The sequence below is a fragment of the Lagenorhynchus albirostris genome, chromosome 2, assembly GCF_949774975.1.
Source record: "Lagenorhynchus albirostris chromosome 2, mLagAlb1.1, whole genome shotgun sequence".
NCBI classification, from domain to species: Eukaryota; Metazoa; Chordata; class Mammalia; order Artiodactyla; family Delphinidae; genus Lagenorhynchus; species Lagenorhynchus albirostris.
The window spans coordinates 128,495,232-128,512,028 of NC_083096.1; the positions used below are offsets into that span (position 1 = coordinate 128,495,232).

General features: G+C 37.1%; 1 protein-coding gene across 1 annotated transcript in view; it reads right to left on the reverse strand.

Annotated features, from left to right (window-relative positions):
• The window catches only part of IL23R (interleukin 23 receptor), a 52,608-nt gene that overhangs the window by 30,054 nt on the left and 5,757 nt on the right, over window positions 1–16,797 (reverse strand). Inside the window, exons 3-4 of the mRNA XM_060142543.1 lie at window positions 12,834–12,957; window positions 1,724–1,884 (exon numbers count right to left, since the gene is read on the reverse strand). Coding sequence (XP_059998526.1) covers window positions 1,724–1,884; window positions 12,834–12,957 — 285 coding nt within the window. The remainder of the gene's footprint in view (window positions 1–1,723; window positions 1,885–12,833; window positions 12,958–16,797) is intronic.

Genomic DNA, 16,797 nt, shown 5'->3' on the forward strand with positions numbered 1-16,797 from the left:
TTTATCTCTTTCTTCGTCTGTAAAATGGGCACAGTGGTACCATGCATGATTGTTTTCAGAATTAAATGTGATTTGCATGTTAATTGTCTGGAACACTATAGGTGTTCAGTAAATGGATGCAATGACACTAAGATCATAATAAGATAACAATGGTAATAATAGCAGTAAGACTAATAGTAATAATCTAGTTCCTAAAAATGATACTGCCAAAATGATACTGAACACAATAGCCTTTAAACATCATTAATCCATTGAGGGGAACCTGTTTTAAGATAAGGGCATGTTATGGCTATATCCTACCTCAAAATGTAAACTTACAAAAATGTGGAGAACTATAAGTCCAAGAATATACAGTACAATGGAGTTACTATTCACCACCATAGTCAGCAGTGTTTGTTTTCAAAGCCAATATTCATAGCATAAGGACAGATTTTTAGACCAATCTTATTAGTTGAGATAGTTCAGTTTAGTTGAGACGTTGAGATATTAGTTCCAATAAAAGACCCCAGTAGTTCCCAAAGGATACCCGTGTTGTGCCCCAAGAGGTGCCACATCCCCTAGAACATTAATCAGCAGGAAAGTTGTCAGACACATTGCAGTGTGCTTTAAATAAAGACTGTGGATAGGAGTTGAGGATACTAGAACTAGAGGCTTCCTAGCTCTGCAAACTCAACTTCTAATGCCACCTAGCCTTGGTTTCCTCATGTGTAAATTATAATCTCTTCTACAGAATAGGACTGTTGTGAGGGTTAAATAAGATAATGTATGTAAAAGCAGTTAGCACTGAAGAAAGTGTGCCATAAATGTTAGCTACTGAAATCATCTTTAATAACAAAAACAGGAATAATTGGCACTAGAATCTCCAGAGAGAAGGTGATTCACACTTGGTGCTCTTTGGCTGTACTCTGGCTTTAGGACTACGATATAGTTGTAAAAGGCTCAAGGGCAATCACTTTTTGGAAGTTATCTTAAGGAAAAAAACAACTACTATGCAAAAATTCAGCCAAAAGGTTGTCCATGGCAGTGCAGTTTATGATGGTGAAAAATTGAGAACAATAATAAGGGACTAATTAAAGATATTAATTAAAAAAAGATTATAGATTAAATTAATAGAAATATATATTCTATATTGTTATTTTTTTAAAGGCAAGTTCTAAAATACCTGAAGCAAAAAATGTTAACTTTTGTTGAATCTGGCTGGTGTACATAGAGATGTCTACATAATTCTCCACAATTTTCTGTTTTTTGTAGAACTTTTCAAACAAAATCAAACAAAAACATAACTTCCAAAATAGCATATACAGTAGAATGCTTTAGTATGCTGTACTTCTCACAACATAAGACTCATCACACTTTATTATAATCCTTATTTCTTTCCCTCTTCCCTGGTAGATTGCAAGATATTTAGGACAGGAAGTATCTTCCTTGTCTATCTCATTCTCCCTAGCCCTTAGAACGATGGTTAAACATAAGAAGTTCTCAGTAAATATTGTGAAAAGACATACCCCATGTAGAAATAAGACTGGAAGAATATACAACACAATGGCAGCCTTACTTATCTTTGGTTTGTCTCAGGCAGTGACTTATGGGTAATTCTTGTTGTCTGTATCATGATCTTCAGGAACTTTAGGGAAACTCTTTTCAAATCTCAACTTCATTTGATTAGGTCAGAACAAATTAGTTGTTTATTCGTAAAGCCATTACAGAATTTCTTTTTCTTTACCTATATCGTCCAGGTGAATTTGCACTTGTTTTGACTTCTCCGTGCCCAGTACATTTGAAGCTTGGACCCAAACCAAATACTTCTTGCCACCTTGCAATGAATCAGTGGAGATGTTAACATAACTTGAAGTGAGATACTCTTGCTCTTCTTCTGTCTCTAAACTTAAAAAAAAGATTATGATCACCAGTTATGTTGGTTTGAATTAATTATTCCTCAATTTTTTTGATGCTATCTTTTTAGCTAGCTTTCAGAAGGCAACCTTTTACTTAAAAATGAATCAGAATTGGTTTCACTTTTAGAATTTTTTAAAACAAAGTCAAGACCATCCAGGGCCACAGTATGACTTTCATGGGCCCTAAGCACTTTTGCCTTCATAGACCCCTTCTCCCATTAACATAAAAAAGTTTATATGTGTGTAGGTATGTTTATGTTTATATATATATATATATATATATATACACACACACACACACACACACATATTCATATAGATTATGTTTCACAACTGCTGATATAAAAGCAACTATATTAATATCACATATTAAACCATTTTCTTTGACCTAATGGTTCATTTTTTTCCTGTGATTTTAAATGCAATTAAACATCCTGTAGACTCCTGAAAGTATGGCTAGCCCTGGGTACTATGCCTACTGTACCTCTTTGGGAAGGGCAGCTGTGGACATGGCTTGAAGTAAATGAGCTCCCTCTGAGAAGGAGCATTGCACAGGGGTTCCATGCAAGGGCTTTGTAATAAGGAATGCTAACTTCATGGTAAATAAGTATTCAAATGTGAAAATAAGAGAATGGCAACTATGTGTAAGTAGTAAGTAGGGCATCTTTGAATATTTTCCAGTTACAGAAAACCACATACATGTTGTTAATTGGTTTGTGGCTAATTCTTTTATCACACGTATTGAGACCACAAGTCAAAATGGAAATGTATTCTCAAACCGACATTAACCATAGCTACTAGGCAATTTAATTCTTCTTTTAAAGTCTACCCCTCATATCAGCACCTAGACCACAAAGCACTATTTTAGATGAAGAATCTAATTGTAATGACTGACTATATACTTTAGGACAATTTTTGCATACAACTGTATGTTACAAAGTTTTTTTTTGTTTGTTTCTTTTTTTTTTTTTTGCGGTCCGCGGGCCTCTCACTGTTGTGGCCTCTCCTGTTGCGGAGCACAGCTCTAGATGCGCAGGCTCAGCGGCCATGGCTCACGGGCCCAGCCTCTCCGCAGAACGTGGGATCCTCTCGGACCGGGGCACGAACCCGTGTCCCTTGCATCGGCAAGAGGACTCTCAACCACTGCGCCACCAGGGAAGCCCTGTTACAAAGTTTTTTAAATTTCTTACTTCTATTTCTTTTTTTTCTTGTGCTAACTAATATATAACAGATTATTTGTTGAAGGAGTCAGCATGATTTATATTTTTCTGAAGTTTCCATTGCACCTAATCCTAGCTGTAGTTAATAGATTTTTAATAAACACTGCTGATTTGTGGTGATAATGGTGAACAGTACTTTTTAATTTAATCATTCATTCAAAAAATATTTATTTAACACCCACTATGTTCCAAGCACTACTTTAGTCACTGGGGCTACCACAGTGAACAAAACAGGTAAAGTCCCAACCTTTGTGGAGCACACATTCTGGTGGAAACAAATGCATATATAATATGTCTTGTGGTGATAAACATTCAGAAGAGAAAAGAAGGAGGTTAGGAAATGCTAGGAGTAGATGTGGGTTTTTTTTTTTTTTTTTTTTTTTTTTTTTTTTTAGGGAGATTGGGAAGATCTGAGCATCTGAGAAGGTAACACTAGAGCAGTAAAGAATCAGGTCTTGTGGCTCTTTGGAGCATTCTAGGTGATATGCAAAGGCCCTGAGGCAGGACCTTGCCTGTCCTGTTCAAGAACAGTAAGGAGGTCATTGAGGCTTGGTAGACTGAGGGATGGAAAGGGATGAGATGATATCAGAGAGTCCTAGAGGAGTGGGAGATTTAGAAGACATTGTAAGGTCACATAAGGCCATGGAAGGATGCTGCCTTTGATCTCTGAGTGAAATGGGAGATTTTGAGCAGAGGAGTGACATCTGATGTGCATGTGAAAAGGATTACTCTGACTACTTGTGAATAATAGACTGTAGGTGAAGGGCACCAGTTTACTAATGCAGGTGAGAGATGATATGGCTTGGACCAGGCAGTGAGAAGTCAGTTTTTTAAAGACAGATCCAGTAGGTTTTGCTGATCAGTTGAATGAGGGGGGCGTGTTAGAGAGGAATCCAGGAGGACTCCAATGATTTTAACCTGAATACTGCAAAGGATGGTGTTACCACTTACTGAGATAGGGAATGTGAGTCTGGGGAAAGGAAACTGGGTATTTGGTTTTGAAAGTGTTAGCTTGAAAATACATTTTGGACATCCAAGAGGAAATACTGAGTAAGATGTTAGATAAATGATGGCTGCATTGCAGGAGAGATATCTGGACTGGAGATATAGATTAGGGAGTTTTACACCATAAATTTGGGTGAGATCTTTTAGGTAATGAATGTAGATAGAGATAATAAGAGGTCCTAGGATAGAGCTCTGGGTCACCATTACTTAACTGGAATAAAGGGGAACTGGCAAAAGAGACTGAGAAAAAGCATCCAGGAAGGTAGGAGGAGAACCAAAAGGGAGTGCTGTCCTGGAAGCCAAAAGAAGGAAGTAAAAAGCTAAGTTAAATGTTCCTGATGGTAAATCCTCCTGATAAGGAGGGTGGGGACTGAGAATAAACCATTGCATCTGGCAATGGGGAAGTCATTAGTGACACTGCTAAGACCTGGAGGTGAAGGGCAAAAACTTGACTAGATTAAAGAGACGATGAAAAGAGAGGAAGTAGAGGCAGAAAGTACAAACAACTCTTTTGAGGAGTTTGCCATAGAAGGAGCAGAGAAATAGATTAGTGGAAGGCAAGGACCAAGGGAGGGTTGTATTTTCAAGAGAGCAGATGCTACAGCATCTTTGAAAGCTGATGAGGAGATCCAGTAAAGATAGAAAAGGTGATGATACAGAGAAAAGGAGTACTGTTGGAGCGATGTCCTCTAGTAGGCAGGCAGGGTAAGATCTAGTACACAGTGGAGAGCTGGCATCAGGGCAATGGTAGTTCATCCACAGTACTAGAAGGGAAGACCAAGTATGTGGATACAGATGTCAGTGTGTCAGCAGATGAGGGAGGCTGTGGTATTTCTCATTACTCCTATTTTCTCAGTGAAATAGAAAGCAGGTCATCAATAGAGTGAGGAAGAGGAGAAGATGTTAGAGACCAGAGATGAAAGAAAGAGTAATGAAATAATTACGCGGTTAGTGGGGGAGTGACTTGACCAGTGAAGTGTAGTAGGACTACTGGGTGGCTACCTGGGTCCAGGTGAGGTGAGTGGTCATGAATATAAAGTAATATCAGTCAGTAAGTTTGTGTTTGTCCCCAGCCACAATTAGCTCTCCAAGCACTGGTGCAGAATCGGTGAGGAGATGGATTTTAACATATGAACTGGTTATTGAACTCAGTAGAAATATAACATCACAGCCTCAAATATATTTGGAATTATATCTAAGAACTCTGGTTATAATGAATATGCATATGGAGAGGAAGATGTGGCAAAAACAAGCAGGCCTTATGAACTGGAAAAGTAGGCAGTTGTTTTTAGGGGTCTCATTAAAACTAAAAGACCCTGGGCTTCCCTGGTGGCGCAGTGGTTAAGAATCTGCCTGCCAATGCAGGGAACACGGGTTCAAGCCCTGGTCTGGGAAGATCCCACATGTCACGGAGCAACTAGGACTGTGAGCCACAACTACTGAGCCTGCGCGTCTGGAGCCTGTGCTCCGGAACGGGAGAGGCCGCGACCGTAAGAGGCCCGCGCACCACAATGAAGAGTGGCCCCCGCTCGCCACAGCTGGAGAAAGCCCTCGCACAGAAACGAAGACCCAACACAGCCAAAAGATAAATAAATAAATAAAAAGTGGAAGTGTAGCAGTTACATAATAAGAATAATACAATATCTAAAACAAAAAACAAAAAATTAAAAGACCCTATTGGTCTTTCATAGTACCTGAAAATTCTACCATTGGTGCTGTTCTAAACAGTTTATAAACTTGTCATGTACCGACATGTTGCGTATTTTAAAAATTTTTCTAGCATTTAACATAGTTCCAAGAAGACATGAAATACTAAATAAATATTTGTTAAATTGACTTGAATAAAATAGAATGAAGGGCCATCATGCACTTATTTTCATTCAACAAGTTATTTATTTTCATTCAACAAGGTACTGTGCCAGACATTGCAAGAGTATCCAAGGTAAAGAAAGAACGTATTTACATGAAGTTGTTGAGCGTAATGGGACAACAGTAAGTAGGTATTTATTAGCAGAGATTCATTTTTTTTTTTTCTATCACCACCCACTGGTACATAGCAAAATACAAAGGGGTTGAGGAGTGTATGTGAATGGACATGTAGCTCTGCTGGTGGGGTCACCACAAAGGTTCTGGGGAGAAAGAAGACTCTTGAAGCAACACAGACACAATTCCTCTACATTACAACTTCAATCCAACACCAGACGGAGGCCCTGATGGCCCCTATGCTGCCATAGAGGGAATGCCATCTTTCTGCCACTGTGGAAACAAGTGGGTGGGCTGAGGTGAAATGCTTCTCTCTATATGTGATTTTACTGGAAAACAGAACCACATGAGTTGGAAGTGAAACCTTGCAAATGCTGATCTCTACCTATCTGCCCAAGTGGAAAATACCCTGAGAACCCAGGATCTAGAAAAGGCTTTTTAAATCTGATACCACTTCAACCACAAAATTCATTATAACTCACCTTTTTCCTAGGGGGAAAGGCCTTCTTAACCATAAGTTAGAAAAATGGATTTCTCTAATTTTTCTCAACTCGTGGGTGCATTTTTAATTAATTGTAAGACAAACAGATGTTTATTTTCTTTTCCAATTTGTCTGTGCTTATAGGAGCTCATTCTTTGAATTTGCTAGAGGAGAACATTTGCTTTTATGGTAACCCTTCACATCTTTTATGATAACCTATGATAAAGTTTTTAAAAAAATGATAAAATTCCATTAATCTGGACTCAATCAAGTCAGAATTTGGGTTAGGTTTGCCTGAGTTTGGCTATAATTTGCTCTTGGTTTCAGAAAAGACAGTAAGAAAAGTTTTTTTTAATATATAGGACCTTGTAGTATTATTAGTTAACTAGATTGTGAAGGGAGGATGCAGGAAATGTTTATTTCTAGTTATCAGAATAATCACTCAACGAGTGTTTATTGAGCGCTTACTATGTGCCAGGCCTCATCCTGGGCTCAAGCAATATAGCAGTGAACAAAACAAACAAAAATTCTTGCCCACATTGGGTTTACATTTCTAGTTTGAATAAATGAGTGACTTTACTACTGACATATGTACAACAGTTAGAAAATTAGTCTTATTAGAGCACATTTAACAATCTTTCTAGATAGTCATCTGTCCAAAATTACTGTTACTTGAAAATAATGTAAATAAAGTTATTGTTTATAATATCCTGTAAGTGATCATTTTTTATGGCTTTACATTAATCTTGTCTCCCACATCAGTCAGGTTTTGATTTTGGAACAAATCAAACAAGTCTAGAGAGCCAGCCTTGAGTTTCACCCTAATGTTCTAATATTCTAACATCACCTTTTTGTCAGTTTCTAAGCATTTCCTATTTGTGAGCCTTTTCTTATAATTTGCTTTCTTGTAAGTTTTATAACACTCAGTATGGTATTACTTATACTCATTTCTCAGGAGGCTGAGGCTTAGCAAAGCTAAACAAATTTACCAAGATCCCTCAGCTAGCAATTGTGGCAGATACTATTAGATGACAGTACTGAACTCCACCCATAACACCCCTTCTGAGGTTGCCATCCTGACAGAGTAGACATGTAACTCAACTCTGGCCAATGAGATGCAAGTGGAATTCCATGGGAGAATATCCTTTTCCCTTCACCTCTTTCCTTCCTGAAACTTGGATGAGAAGCCCGGATGTGTAGCATCTGAGGATTAAGGCCAACACACTAAAGGCTGCAGAGGAGAAAAGTGGAAAGAGCCTGGTTCCTTGGGGTATCATTGAATTAACATGCTATCTCCGTACTACCTACCACTATGGCCTTGTCTGTTTAAGTCACTGCACTTGGGTTTTCAGATATTTGTACCATAAAAGACATCTAAATGATAAGCCTCAGAACTGGAATTCAAACATAAAATTCTAAAGCCTGTACTCTTTCCAAGGGATATTTCTGACAGTTTGCTCTTTAATAAATCTATTCTTAAAACTTCCAAAGTGACTTTTTGGGTACTGAGAACAATTTCAGTATTCATAACTACTGCAAGTATTCCTCACTTGATAGAGAAGATGTGTCCCTCAAAAACCACGTGTAAATAATTTAGACAGATATAATTGTTAATGCATTAATGGCTTTTAAAAGAGATATATAATAATCTTATAAAATATTAGGAGAACATTTTTATGATACTAAATAGGAAATTAGGGGTAGCCAACAGGCACATGAAAAAATGCTCAACATTGCTGATCATTAGAGAAATGCAAATTAAAACAACGAGAGGGGCCCTGGCGGTCCAGTTGTTAGGACTATGCGCTCTCATTGCCAAGGGCCTGGGTTCAGTCCCTGGTCGGGGAACTAAGATCCCACAAGATGTGTGGCATGGCCAAAACAAAACAGAACTAAACAATGAGATACCACCTCACACGTGTCAGAATGGTTATTATCAAAAAGTCTACAAATAACAAATGTTGGCAGGGATGTGGAGAAAAGGAAACCCTAGTACACTGTTGATGGGATTGAAAATTGGTGCAGCCACTATGGAGAATAGTATGGAGGTTCCTCAAAAAACTAAAAATAGAACTACCATATGATCCATCAATTCCACTGCTGAGTATATATCGGAAGAAAATGAAAACACTAATTCAAAAAGAGACATGCATCCCAATGTTCATAACAGCATTATTTACAATAGCCAAGATATGGAAGCAACCTAAGTATCCATCAACGGATGAATGGACAAAGAAGATGTGGTATATATATATATATAATATAAATAAATATATAAATATAAATATATAAATAAATATAAATAAATAAGGAACAAAAATATATTGTACAGCACTGGGAAACACAGCCATTATTTTGCAATAACTTTAAAGGGAATATGACCTATAAAAATATTGAATCATTATGTTGTACACCTGAAACTAACATAATATTGTAAATCAACTATAATTCAATTAAAAAAAGCAGTATGGCAGTTCCTCAAAAGTTTAAACTGAGTTACCATATGACCTAGCAATTCTATTCCTAAGTATCAATATATGCTCAAGCGAAATGAAAACATATGTCTATACATAATTTTGTACATGAATGTTAGTAGAGCATTATTCATGGTAGCCCCCAAAATGGAAACCACCCAAATGTCCATCAACTAATGAATGGATACATGTGATATATTCATACAATAATGGAACTTTAGTCAGCCATAAAAAGGAGTGGAGTACTGATACATGCTACACCATGGATGAACCTTGAAAACCTTACACTAAGCGAAAGAAGCTAGTCATGAAAGACCACAAATTGTATAATTCCTTTTATATAAAATGTCCCGAGTAGGCAAATGCACAGAGGATGCCTAGGGCTGGGAGGGTTGGGGGGAGATGGGGAGTAACTGCTAATGAAGATGGGGTTTCTTTCTGGCATGAAGAAAACGTGCTAATATTGTGGTGATGGTTGCACAACTCTTTGAATATACTAAAATCATTGAATTGTACACTTTAAATAAGGTGAATTGTATGGTATGTGAATTATACTCAATAAAGCTGTTATATTAAAAGAAAAAGAATTAACCAACTAATCAAGATCAGTGAGTCCATGAGATAGTATAAGTTGCAGGAGATAGCAAAGCCTAGGCATTCTCTGTCAATCTGGCACTATCTAACTTTTCTTTGAGCTTAAACTGTGGTGTTTGCTCCCATACTGCCCTCAGTTTCACATTCCTAAAGTTGCCTTTGCAATGAGATTCTTGTCCTCATGGACTCTTTTCATCTCGAGGGGACTACTTTGTCCCAGAGGCAAGGAGGATTGGTTAAGTCTTGGACACCTGTTAGAATTCTGGCTCCCTTATGTCTAAGGGGAAGTAACATAAGCTCTGTAAAGGGGACAATTCTAATAGTTACTGCTCAAGGTTAAGCTGAGGATTGAAGATGTAAGGCACATGAAGTATGGAGCGCAGTGCTTAGTATATTATATGTTTGACAACACAACCCATCACTGATCTCAGTGTTTCCATCATCCCTTTGCTACCTGACCATACCGCTACTTAGTGAAAGATGTGAGCTTCTTGCCCATGACATGTAGCCAGTAACCCCAGGCTTAGCAATGTATTCATAAAATCTGTCTAGTTTTTACCCAAAATGTCTTGAACACAGAGGTGTTATTTTTATGTTTCACTTAGTCAAAGTTATTCTGAGTACCTAACAGATGGAGAGAGAGAGTAAGATTGGAAGGTTATTCTTTCCCATAATGATGAGACCTGGATAGCATCTCTCAAATATACCCTGTGATCTGGGTTCCCACACCACTTCAGCAGAAAAGACTAAACTAGGAAGAAAGCAGACAGGCCACCCCAGATTCAAATCCCACCTCTCCCTCTCATAGCTGCGTGGCCCTGGATGCATCACCTAACCTAGCTAAGCCTCAGTCACCTGTCTACAAAAATCAGAAAAATAATCATATGTACCACACAAGGTTGTATAGGGGATTAAATGAGGTAGCACATATAAAGCTTTTGGCCCAGTGCTTGGCAAACAGTAGGAGTCCAATAAATATATATATATTTTTAAGTATAAAAGAAAAAGTAGTTTGTGAAACTTTTGAGAATCACTAGAGAAAACGTGTACTTCAAATACAGTTGACCCTTGAACAACATGGGTTTGAACTGTGCAGGTCCACTTATAGGTGGATTATTTTCAATAAATATATTGGAAAAATTTTAGGAGATTTGCGACAATTTGAAAAAACTCACAGATGAACTGCATAGAGATATAGCCTAGAGATATCAAAAAATTAAGAAAAACTTAGGTATGTCATAAATGCATAAAATATTTGTAGATGTTAGTAGATACTTGTCTATCCTTACATAGGCATAAAGTGAGTGATATTTAATATAAAATTAATGATGTGTTACTTTCTTACTGTTCTATAACTTTGCTTTCAAAGAATTACATTACTATATAGTACGCCTGTTTTTCCTAATCAGAGAAACTGCGTATCAGCCTATCATCACAGGTAAGTGGTTTTTTAAAAAATGTAACAGAGTTTCCAATGCTGTATTATGAATATGACTGCAATATTGTATGCCATAAAAATTTTATAATGATTCATTCATTAGTGTATAGGCTAGGCTATTATAAAGCAATCATATTGCTGCTTCTTCCCTATCAATGCATGAATTGTGACACCTGTAAATAAACATGAATTTCTTTTTCACATGATCTTTTCATTTTTGATATCAGTAGTAAGAGATGATTAATCTTGTAAACAGACAACATTAACTTACAGTATCAAGAAATACAGTACAGTATTATAAATGTATTTTCTCTTATGATTTTCTTAATAACATATTCTTTTCTCTAGCTTACTTTATTGTAAGAATACAGTATATAATACATATAACATACAAAATATGTCAATCAACTGTTTATGTTATCAGTAAGGTTTCTGGTCAACTATTAGTTGACTATTAGTAGCTAAGTTTGGGGAGAGTCAAAAGTTACACGAAGTTACACAAAGGGGTCAGCACCCCAACCCCTGCGTTTTTCAAGGATCAATTGTACAAAACTAAAGACATTCTTTTAAAAAAAAAATAAATGAAACAAAACAAGGATAGGGTGACCAATGTAGCCCAGTTTGCCCACAATTTTTCCCCCCAAATTAATGGTATTATTTCCATCTTTAACACTAGCAAAGGAGTCCAACACAGACTGACATACGTGGATATAGTTTAGATGTAACAGTGAAACATTTTTTTTTTTAAAGGATAGAAGAGAGTTTTATTCAAGCCAAACTGAGGACTATAGCCCAGGAGACAGCCTCAGTAGCTCTGAGGAACTGCTGTAACAGTGAAACATTTGAACTATGTACATTCAGGAAGGAAAAGATTTTTTTCACATCAACCTTTTCCTATTTTGCAGTTTCTGAATAGCAGAAACTAAAGATACATTTCTCCCAATTTAATTTAGTATGAAGTAATAGAACTCTTATGATCAATTATTTGTCCTTAAGCATAAAACTTAAGAGATTTTGGCTGCATGGTTGTCTGGCTCCTGAAGTCTGGTTATCATTAGAACGTAACAAAAGAGCATTTCCACAAAGCCCTCCTCAACTCCAATTAGAAAATTATTACTTTCATTCAATTATTACTTTCAGTTTTAAAATTGAAAGTCCTGTGTCCCGATAGCTCCCTTAGTCTCAGGCAAACCAGGGAAGATGGTCAGCCTACACAGACACCAAATTTAAGATTTGGGGATCATTATTAATAACTAATAGCTTCGATAAGTGTAGTGCTAACTATGGACCTGGCACAGTGATACATACTTAAAAAGCCAAATTCCACTTAAATAATTAAAATTACCCAGTGCATTAGGTTTTATTTTTAAACCCATTTTAAAGATAAAGAAATGGCAATTTGGAGAGATTAAAATTGCCTAAACCCTAGAAGGAGGATGGAGCTGGGATTTGAGCAAAGATCCTTTTAAAACTGTGCTGTGCTGTATCCCATTAGGCCCTTGCCCCCAATTACCTCCAATGAGTAAAAAGAGTAGAAAGATTATGGAACACATTTTCCCACAGAGTGAAAATATTAATGGCCTGAAAAGCGTTTTGGTAGCTTCCTTGATCATTATTAGGGAGTTGGTGATAAAAAGGATGCATTTAATATTTAAAGTTGATTTCTTGGATCTCTGCTGGAGGCACAGCATGGGCTGGACTGGAGTGGAATTGCTCAGGTTAGACTGTTAGGAGGGAACCTACCTCTGCACGTACACCACATACTTGGTGTCTATGTAGGTGGGCTTCCCAGGGTTCCAGGTGCAAGTCATGTTGCCTGAATATTCATAAATGACACAGGTTACTTTGTCAGGGACATCTGGTGGATCTGCAACAAAATATATCACTTAGGAGCATAGAAACATAAAGTTTTTTATAGTTACTTGATAAACTTTCCATTTTATTTGGAAAACCAGGCCAATTGGTACACAGCACCTCCCCCATTCCATCCCTACCAGCTCACCTTGCAACCCACTTTGCCCTCAAACATTGCTACTTTTCTCCATATACTTTACTATATTCTCCCCTCCTTTGGGATACTAAGGTGATCAAGTTCCTCCCATCCAAAAAGAAAATTCCTCTCCAAATTGTCTCCCCTCAGCTGCCAACGTATCTTTCTTCATTTCATAATAGCTTTTTTTTTTTTTAAGTCCATTATACTGGTCTTTTCCCTCAACTCCCATTTACTCTTGAACCCCAAACAATCAAGATTCAGACCTGCAATTCCACCAGAACCACTGTTGTTAAGGTCATCGTGACTTTCTAATCCACAAATCCCATGATTTCTGTGAAGTCATCATTGAGCTTGACCTCTGCAGCATTTGCTATTTTGGTCACTCCCACCTTGAAACCTCTCTGCCTTTTGGCTCTTGTGAAAGGGTTCTCCATGGTGTTTTTCTTCTGCTCTGGCAACTGTCTACTTCTCCAGCACCTATTCCACTACCCACTTTAAAAGTTTGTTGTTCATACATACAATGGAGTATTACTGAGCCTTTAAAAGAAAGGGAATTCTGACATGCTACAACATGGATGAACCTTGAGGACATTATGCTAAATAAAATAAGCCAGACATGGAAGTGCAAACACTGTATGATTCCACTTATAGTAGGTATCTAGAACAGTCAAACACACAGAGACTGAAAGCAGAATGATGGTGTCTGGGGAGATGGGGGAGATGGGGAGTTGTTCAATGGGTACAGAATTTTGGGTTTGCAAGATGAAAAAAGTTGTGGGAATGGATGGTGGTGATGGTTACACAGTGATGTGAATATACAATATGCTTAACGCCACAGAACTGTGCACTTAAGAATAGTTAAAATGGTACATTTTACTACAATAGAAAAAGATTAAAAATTTTTGGCATTCATAGAATTCTATTTCTAGTTTCCCTCTTTTTTTCCCTTCTCCCATGCCCTCAACTCTTTCTCCGAGTGGCCCTGTTATGGGGAATATTGTTAGTTTTTGTCTGCTACCATCTTTCCCTTTGAGAATTGACATCTCCCTCACTCCCAACCTCCACCCCTATGCCAAGGGCTGTCAATCACACAGAAGTGTACCCTTGACCTAGGCTAACTAATCAGAGTATTTCCCTTGGGAATGAACACATGACTCAAGATGAACCAATCAGAGTTATCCAAGGATCTTCTTCTGGAGCCATTGTAAAAGAGGTGCTTCTCCCCCACTGAAACTGCTATCTCTGAGTAACATGTGAGCTGTGAGTTGTTGATGGCCATCTTGCTGTCATAGTGAAACAGTCTATTTAAGAATGAAGCCAACACAGGGGAAAACAAAACCCAAGAAATGAGAAAAGATGAGAGAGTTCTAATGACATTGTTTGAGCCCTTGGAGCCTCTGAAGCCTATGAAACCCCAGCAACTGTAGAACTGCATCTGGAATTTCAGATGCATCATCCAATAATAAATTACCAAGAATCAAGATAAAAAAAGAAGTATGGAAATACTGAGTGTTTAGCATATGCTCACTTTTCAGGTGTGGCTCTCTCAGCTTGTGCCTACATTTGCAATACTGCCTGGGAAACTTGACGACTCAAAAAATGACAAGAGGGATTTCCCTGGCAGTCCAGTGGTTAAGACTCCACACTTGCACTTCAGGGGGCGTGGGTTCGATCCCTGCTCGGGGAGCTAAGATCCCACATGCCTCACTGTGTGCCCCAAAAAAAAGGAAAAAAAAAGAAAATGATAATTCTTTCCCATTAAAAAAAAAAGGAAAGGATGGGGGCTCAGAAAGAATAAAAATGCAGACATTTATGCACCTGAAGTTATACCCAAAGCTTTATCTTAAATACAAGTATGTTCTTGCACTTCACCTGTAAATCATCTACCAAGAATACTACTTATAAAAAAAGAAATAAATATATGAAAAATTTATCCTCATTGCAAATTAAACCAATAATAGATGTCATTTAGATCTATCAAATTGGCAAGGATTTTGAAAAATGTTAATCCACAGTATTGGAATGAACTCAGGGAAATCCTCTAACACGCTGCTGGTGGGAATGCAAATTGATACAACCTTTATGGAGAGCACTTTACATATCACAATCTTTAAAAGTGGGAGTAATATCTTGCGACCCAGCAATTTTAAATCTAGGAATGCAACCATATTGAAATGTTAATAGATATACAAAAATATTTGGCTAAAAAGGGTTTGCCTCTTAAAGTGTTGTTCCTAATAATGAAGGAATTGGAGACCACCTTAACAACCCAAAATACACTCCTAAAATACATCCAAAAACAAAGTTATAGAAGATAGTTTAAGTATATGGCCTTTGGAAGGCACTAGAAATATGCTTAATTAAGTAAGTAAGTACTGGCCATATGATAAAGTGAAAAAAATAGTATAGTATAGTAGTCTCATTTGAGAGACAAACAGAGAGATAGAGAAGGGGAGAGAGAGAAAAAGACTGAAACTTGAAAGACATATTCCAAATTATTAAAGAGGGAGTCTGTTAGTAGTGAGATTATGGGATTATAGAAATGATAAGTATTTCTTTTTTGTTAGTCCAAAATTTTAAATCTTTCTACATGAATGCAATTTGATTTTACAATTAAAAAACATATTTTCGAGGAGATATGGGGATATATGTATAGCTGATTTACTTTGTTATAAAACAGAAACTAACACACCATTGTAAAGCAATTATACTCCGATAAAGATGTTAAATAAAAATAAAACTTTAACTTGGCGTTCTCAGAAAAAAAACAAAAAAAAAACGTGTTTTCAAACAGTAAGAACACACTAAAATGTGTAGTTGTAGTATCAAGTTACAATGGGGAGAAACTGGACTCCAAGTAGGATAAAAGAAATCTTTAAGTTTTCTTTGAGCCTTGAAGGATGTAGCTGTGGAAACATAAATTTAAATCATTTTGGATATTGATTGAGTTGGGGTCCCTCAGTGATCTGTGCTGAAGTTATTTTTTCACTCTGGTTTCAGACAGAGTATCACTGATTTGGCCATCCTAAAAGACAGCTGTCAGTCTTTTGGGCTATGTTATTCCACAGCATTCTCTCTGAAGTGTCTGGTAACTAATTAACTTTGCAAAAGATCAAATAGATTATATACACACATGCAAATATACACACTATTTGTTAGCTATGTAAAGAAGGGAATGTGAATATGGTTATAAGAATAAGACCAAATTGTTTTAGATCTCATTGCCAGGTTATTAAATGGATAAAAACCTTCTGTACAGCCAGATAGCAGAAAACATTCTGCTCTCTCCTACTAATTGCACCTCTCCCCTACCATTGGGTCCCTCACTATTCACAGGCCAGGTTTCTTGTTAATTCAAAGTTTAGCCAAGTATCATTTTCTACTGAGAGCTTCTTGAAGGCACTGTCTGTGATCCCCTCTTCTCTGAATTTCTATCGTTTAACACATTTATGGTGCATACCAACCACTTAGTAAAGTTTATTTCATGACTTGATTGGCTTGATTAATAAAATGACAATGAGAAGAATTTAAAATTAAAAGAAAGTCAATACTTCTGGCAAAGATAACTCCATAATTCCTTACCTAAGGAGCACACAGACCAGCCTATTGTGTCACTAATGAGACTTAGTAGCAATGTTAAAGACGAATATTCAGTGCCTTCTAGGCACTGATGACAAGTAGAGATCAAAGATGGTTAAAATTTAAGTCAAAGAT